General features: G+C 38.1%; 1 protein-coding gene across 2 annotated transcripts; it reads right to left on the reverse strand.

The window, feature by feature from the left end:
* Window positions 1-1,810: 1,810 nt before the first annotated feature.
* On the reverse strand, window positions 1,811-5,905 carry LOC117452392 (arrestin domain-containing protein 3-like). Of its 2 annotated transcripts, none has more exons than XM_034091000.2 (6): window positions 5,444-5,905; window positions 5,279-5,348; window positions 4,866-5,013; window positions 4,179-4,281; window positions 3,812-4,074; window positions 1,811-3,212 (listed from the first exon to the last, which is right to left on the reverse strand). In XM_034091000.2, the coding sequence occupies exons 1-6, from the start codon at window positions 5,706-5,708 to the stop codon at window positions 3,114-3,116; spliced, it is 948 nt and encodes a 315-aa protein (XP_033946891.1). In that variant the 5' UTR covers window positions 5,709-5,905; the 3' UTR covers window positions 1,811-3,113. The 2 variants fall into 2 exon arrangements, 1 of the variants encoding a protein (XP_033946891.1); XR_011643854.1 differs by having other exon boundaries at window positions 3,125-3,212; window positions 3,358-4,074.
* Window positions 5,906-7,409: the final 1,504 nt, after the last annotated feature.

Here is a 7,409-nt window from a genome sequence, read left to right on the forward strand (position 1 = left end):
ATGACTGTTGTTAGAAGTTATAAAATAACAAGTAATCTAAAACATAAAGGTTGGTAAGGCTTCCTGCCCTCTGTTTTCTTTGATTTATTAAGAGGGAAACGGTCAGTGAAATCTACTTTAGGAACACTCAGCATGTGACTCATTCAGGTCTTTAAGTGGAAAGAAAATACACTCATCTAAGATTCATGCTCCTTCATACAATACAGTCTGTAAACAGCTTGTGACAAGTCATTCATATTATATTGAACAATAGCGCAATATTTATTATTGAATATGAATAAGGGTAGTTTGAGGACTCAGTTTCCCAGCACAATGTCATTTATTATTTTTCAACTAGAAATCCATTTCAGTTACCGTAAGTGTGGACAGGATGACTAGGTGGAACTTGATCTCCGGATTGGAGGCATGCTTGACATCCAGATAGACCTGTGGAGGACAATTAGTCAGCACTTACTATAACAATCCTGCAGCCCTGTTACAGACCTGCAGACATGTTTTTGCACTTTATTACTCTTTTGTTTAAATACAAACTCAATTTGTTTTATGCCTTATATATATTTATGTTGCATTGTTGTAGGAGCCTTAGACTTACGCTTTTCATTGCCATATCTACTGTAGCTACTGTGTGTGTGTATATATAAAGCCTTTGATTAGAGAGATACTCACCCTGAGCCTGTACTCTTCTTTAATGGTGTTGCCGTTTAAGATGGACACACATGTGCTGGGAGGAATGGGGATGATCCTGGTGACTGTCTGACCAGCAGAAGTTGGTTTTTGACAGTTCTTGTGTAACTTGTGGTGAAAACATTACTTTCTTTTGGGGGATTGTATCACACTGAACATTTCTATTTGACATGTCATACAGAGTAGCAAAGCTGAAGATATAAGGCAATTTGAGGACATACATTTTACATGTTGTCATGTGTGTCCCTCGTATAAGATAGACAATCTGGTTTGTCTAATGATTAACTTTTAACCGGACTTCAAGGAAATTAGGGTTCAAATGTTTTTTTCTGTTAAAATAAATGAGTGAATGAGCTCATTCTAACTGTGTGTAAGTGGTGATAGCATGAAGTACTACAGGCTGCTGCTGGCTCTCCTGCAGGCGTGTTCGGTCAAACACATGAGCACAGATCATGTGAGTTAAATAAATTCTGGAAATAATGAGCAATGGAATCCAGACAAAGTGCAGCATGTCACCTGATGCATTTTGGCATCTATATTATTAGTACTGTTAATTGCCTGATGTGTATGGGATTACATTTAACTAGCATAATGCTAGCAAAAGTGTGTATATTAGTACGTGAAGCTGTTTTATATAACATTCTTAATAGGGTTACAAATTGTTTCAAATAATGAAGTGAATTGAATAATTAATACGTTATTTCAACCAACATGTTATTTCCATAATATGAATAACACTTGAATTAAATAACCTATTATAAACTCTTATAGTACACCAAATAATTGAATGTTAAAGCCCACACAGTCATAGCCTGGTGATATCAGACTTTCCTACAATCAATCGAGGGTTGTTCAGTCCTCTTACACAACTCATAATGATGTCATTACCTGATAACCTTTAACATTGATATACTTAGTGCCTGTGAGTTACTGGGGTCTAAGAGGAAAAAACAGATATGACAGAGAGCAAGCATGGTGAGCCAAGCCTCCAAACACTGTAACCCAGCAGTGCTGCCCCCTTTAGGACACCAGATTAACTGCTGCACCATGGTGGCAACCAGCCTTTGCAAAGGGGCAACAACAATATGTTTTTTAAGTTATAGAGAAATCTTGATGCAAAACATACTTATATAAAAATGTTTTATTTGACTTCATCAATACAGTCTTTTTTTCTGCAATTGTATGACAGTCTTTAGGAAAACCTAAAAGTAACATCTTAGGACAATACATATTTTGGGAACATGACAACTGCGTGGTGGTAGACAAGTGCAGAGAAAAGTATTCTTTGGTAATGAGTTGTATTAGTAGTAGTATTTAAAATGACATAAATCAGTCTTAAGGCACACAGATGATAATGAATAGTCAAAACACCTTAAACTCCGAGAAACCCACTTTTAAGAAATTGCATATATGATTGTAATACAGGGAGGGTTTACATACATTTGCATATTGAAAAAAAAGAGAAGAAAAGGGTACTGAGGTCCAGCTTTGCAGTATGCCCACAAAGAAAATATCTCTATTTCTATTTTACAATACTGTAAATACATTTAATGTATACAAAACCCACTTTATAAATGTAACTTTCACTCAGCAGCAATGTACTGTAAGAAGGAGCAGCCTGAACCTAAAGTTGGTGAATATGAACATAATCCTGCTTTCTTATGGTTACTGCCATTTGAATAAAAAGATGAGATGGCTTTTCTCCAGCTGGGAGAGATATCCCGCCGTTCATTTCTATATTTCAAAAAAAGTCGGAGGAGAAACTAACTATCGCCGTAGCGAATCACCCGGTTTTGTATGACCAGACCCTCTTCACCTACCGGGATACAAACCGGAGGAACCAGGCATGGAGGGAGGTGGCAGAGACAGTGGGGGAAACTGGTAGGTTTTCGCCTGTTTGGGGAGTTTATATATATATTGCTCGCATAAAATCCCCGGGGGTTTTTGCTTTGTATGTCGGGGGCAGGAGATTCATGTGATTGGTTGTTGGTCGTGTTGCTTGAATAAAATCCCCAAGCTCCAGACACGCCCAGCTCCAAGCTATTTTTGAAGCTGTAGTGTGGACGCTCCGTAACAGTGGCAAAACATTTAGCTTTGGCTTTATTCCTGATTGAGAATTATTTACCCAATGCTTCAACTTGAACTAAAACTACTAAATTCTACACTGAAATGTAATAGACTTTCTATAGATGTTAAAAGTAATCCACTTTAATAAAAGATATATCACTCTGAACACAGAGTGAAGGCAGTATGATTCCCTATGGCAGTTATCACAATGTTTAACAGTCACAATTTGCAGTTACAGTACTGAAATTGACGCTTTTTAGGATTCATAGATCTCTCGCAGTAATAAGTCCGACTGATACATTTCTGTTCACTATTAAATGTTGTCTCTCAGAAAACAATGTAATATTAAATACATTTGAAACTCACAAATAAGATGGTGGGTGAGCGTCAACAGGGGTATCACACATGATGATGGGAAACAATACATCGAGGTCGGGGGAACCTCTCACACTGAAGCTCACCTATAGGTGACACAAGAAAACAACTTTAACAGACCAGTTACACACAGTTACAGTGCAGTGTAAGATATGAATAGTTAAATTAAAAGCAAAGGCAAAAAGAAAAGTCTTCAGCCTGGATTTAAAAGTAGTAAGAGTTGCAGCAGACCTGCAGGTTTCTGATAGTTTGTTCCAGATATTTGGAGCATAATAACTGAACGCGGCTTCTCCGTTTACTTCTGACTCTAGGGACAGAAAGCAGACCCGTCCCTGAAGACCTGAGAGATCTGGATGGTTCATAATTTAGCAGGAGGGCATTTGTATTTCATCCGCATAGCTATGGTAACTTATTTTGTTGTTTTTCATTATCTGAGCCAGTGGTAGCATGTAGATGTTAAAGAGAAGAGTCCCCAACAAGATGGAGCCTTGAGGTACCCCACATGTCATATTTGTGAACTCAGATGTGTGTTTACCTATAGAAACAAATTTAAGTAGGATTAAAACCAATTTAGAACTGTTGCTGAAAGTGCCACCCTGTAATAACTCCAGGTTTAGATGTGTGATGAATGATTCATAAAAACACATTTCTACTAACAACCTATATATCTTTCATCGTTACTAACCTCAATCAAGTATTCAACATCAATGATGCTGCAGTTAGAGATGGTGAGGGATGCAGAAGAGGGAATAGTGAGCTCAATCACAGTGCGACGGTCAGAGATGCGTTCACTGACGAGTTGTCCAGCCGAGGACAATTTCTTGACATGCATCCTCCTGTGGTTCTTGTTGTGGGTGTAGAAAACCTGTTTCTGTTGCAGTGACACCTTTGGAGTGGCTGTTCGAGATGAACCATTAATAAACTCGCAAATGATCTTCACAGTTTCACCTGGAAGAAGAACAGACAGTGTTTGGTTGTGATGTTTTTAGCCAGCAGTTTTTATAAACGATATTGAATGTTAAATTATAATAATGTGTTGATGGAAACACTACCAGGCATGAAGCCTTTCTTCTCTATACTGGCTGTCATCTCGATAGGACCAGAGGTACACCAAAGGCAGCACATCGTCATGCTGTTGGAGCCCGAGAGAGGAGCCTGCAGAGAAACAGCATTAGCATGCATGAGCAATGAACATGATAATAAAAAGAAGAAGAAAAAAAGAAGAGGACACAGAGAAAAGGTCAATAGATATACATAGCCTTATAAGTACTATGTACAAATAAGTCAACCTGAGCAGTTCAGGCAAGCATACTTAACCCTAACACTAGCAGGAATTTATACAATAAGTGAGTTGATGGACCTCAGTCAAGTTGCAACATTAGAAGATCACCAAAAAGTGGGGCGGTAGTGACACAGTCTGTAGGGGATTGCCCCTGGGATCGAAGGTTAGATGTTGGCCCTCTCCGTGTGTGTGTGTGTGTGTGTGTGTGTGTGTGTGTGTGTGTGTGTGTGTGTGTGTGTGTGTGTGTGTGTGTGTGTGTGTGTGTGTGTGTGTGTGTGTGTGTGTGTGTGTGTGTGTGTGTGTGTGTGTGTGTGTGTGTGTGTGTGTGTGTGTGTGTGTGTGTGTGTGTGTGTGTGTGTGTGTGTGTGTGTTAAAAAAGTATCTCAAACCAGATATTGTTTTTTACATGTTTTTTCCGGAGCCCCCGGTCAAGTTAACATGATTATGGATTACTTACATGCAGCTCTGGCTGGTTGGTATTAATCCGGTTTACAAAATTACACTCTGTCACAAAGTCTTTGGACATATGCCAGGGTCTGTGGACGGCCACTGTCAAGTTGTACGTTATGTGTCCATAAACCCCATGGAAGCTGGATGGGAAGTTCCTGCATTAATATAAAATAACAATAAAAAAGAGGAAATAATGAGAAATTATGCAATGTAGAAACACAACACATTTAAAATGAATAGTTACAATCTCAGATGTTAAAGATAACCATTCCAAATGATCTAAATCACATGGTAGACAACAATAGGTTTAGATACTAGTCATGCTTCTCAATAAATGTATTTCAATCTAAACCACCATGTGAACCCAAAAATTATCTGTAAAAAACAGAAGGACAAAGTCACGTGATCAGACACACGCACCCTTGCGGCAACTGGCATGTAAACGGATATACATGCGTGCCAGCCTTGAAAGTTGCAGCCCCACCGGTAGCTGCAAGGAGAAAACAAACAAGAGTGACTTTACTGAACAATGACTAGTTGTATGAAATGTTGACATGCATTCAAAAGGCGTTCATGTGCGCCAACCACTGTTTTGTTGCACGATGACACTTTTTAGGTCAAAGAAGTCCAGTTTTGCGGAATAGGGTCTCCGTCTTCGCTTTTTTCCACCTCCGGTAGACCAGCGCACATTTGCCTTTCCTGTCAGTGTCATCGTTATAGAACTGATCTTCGTTTCCTTTGTGAGGTCAAATGAGATGTTTCCTGTCATCACATCGCCACTGGAGAACGTATTCATCTGATTTAAAGCGTTGAAATTGATTTTGAAGTTCTTCACCGTGTCCTGAAACATGGTTCAGAGGAGACCGGAGTTTAAAAAAAAAAGTCAAACAAAAACAGTCTCCTGAAAAAGGATGATCTCCAAAAGTTTCCCTGTAGATAACGTATGTGGTTCGTAGAAACCACCGCGATTTAAGAGTTAATTCCCAAACCAAAGCCACAGACAGTTGGCATCAACAATAACATTGCATTCAACAAACTGCGCAGGCGCACAACATGCAGAACGGAAGCCCATCCCTGTTATAGGGGGGGGGGGGGAATACCATGGGGGAGGAGGACCATGAATGGGGAGGACTGAGGAAGTGACAAAAGTAAGTGATTCAGTCAAAGATGCTCTCTAACTTTCTAACCAGGGGAGTTCAAACTGCGGCCCGTTGTCCATTTTGAAATTGCCCTCAGCTAATTCTAAAAGTGTAATGGCTTTTGGCCCACACATGAAACTTGTGCTTTTGTTATGCTGTACTTCTTAAATATATATGTAAAAATAACACAGTATATGTGTGTTAATAAGCGTAGTTTTCAAATAAATCAATCTCAATTGATAAAAAAAGCCCAATAACCATATAGTAAGCTAGAAATATGCCCTTCCTATTTCCCCCTATAAGCAATCTGAGGCTTCTGTTTTAAGGAATGAGTTGCCAACACTGTTTGTATAAAAAATAAATGAAACCCAATGGAAAGCTGTGATGATGGCTGTTTTTTTCTTAAAGCATATTCAATAATCAATCATAGTTTGCTTACATTTGATTGATTTTGCTAACTTATAATATAACTTATGAGGCAATAGACCTCACCTGAGTGGCCCAGACCTATTTCTGTATGCAGCCCTCAGTGAAAAAAGTGTAGACACCTCTGGTGTAAACTAACATTTACAAGTACATCTACTCAAATACAATAGCCCTAACCCCTACCTAAAGTACATTCTACTCAACTTTAGTATGTATTTCCTGCTATTTCTATGCACCACAATTCAAGTGTTGTTTTAATAATGATTAATAGTATAAACATGTCTTAAGCATGATCTGGTTAAGATCATTATGATTAGAAGAAAGAGTGTTTGCAACAATTGTAAAATATGTTAACAACTTTGATAGAACATTTTCTGATATCAAAAGTAACGTACATTTTAAGCCAAAAACACGGTATGGCTCGAAATGATTGTGGTCTAAATGTCTTAACAAGAACTGAGGTGTATACACTGAACTCTTAAGACATTTGTTTAGTTGTTTCTGATATTGGTCTCTGAGATTTTGGCCACAACCCCAATACAAATGCATTTTATTTTGAAATAGCACTTTTATGTCTGATTGAGAATGATCTTAGTCTAGACTAAAGAAATTAATGAGGACATTGTTTAAAGATTTATTTGCCACAGCAAACAATTGCTATTCATTGAATAGATATTGGCATCTCATGGTTGAAAGAAAATATACAAATATAATAAAAGCTAGAGTAAGTGAGAAATGTGTTTTCTTTATAATTTGGGTGAATTGATCCTGTAACTGTTCAACCACCAGATGGCACTAAATACCTAATATAACACACTAATATCATTCTGATGGTCACAGTGCATCATAAACTATACAGAACTTACTGAAAACACAACTTGTCATTACAAACATATTTGTCATGTTTCTTCAGGATGCAGATCAATTATTTCAGAACAACTCCTGGAGTCACAGCACTTTGAACTTAATGTTTTGTAATGCTGAAA

The sequence above is a fragment of the Pseudochaenichthys georgianus genome, chromosome 9 (genome assembly GCF_902827115.2).
Source record: "Pseudochaenichthys georgianus chromosome 9, fPseGeo1.2, whole genome shotgun sequence".
Classification (NCBI taxonomy): Eukaryota; Metazoa; Chordata; class Actinopteri; order Perciformes; family Channichthyidae; genus Pseudochaenichthys; species Pseudochaenichthys georgianus.

Bases quoted from the DNA above. Each gene is read 5' to 3' on its own strand.
- LOC117452392 (XM_034091000.2), bottom strand. From the start codon at position 5,708: ATGTTTCAGGACACGGTGAAGAACTTCAAAATCAATTTCAACGCTTTA. The intron at 4,282-4,865 runs GTAAGTAATCCA...GTTTCTCTGCAG, and splicing joins CCAACCAGCCAGAGCTGCAT to GCTCCTCTCTCGGGCTCCAA. The intron at 4,075-4,178 runs GTAGTGTTTCCA...TTCTTCTTCCAG, and splicing joins GAAGAAAGGCTTCATGCCTG to GTGAAACTGTGAAGATCATT.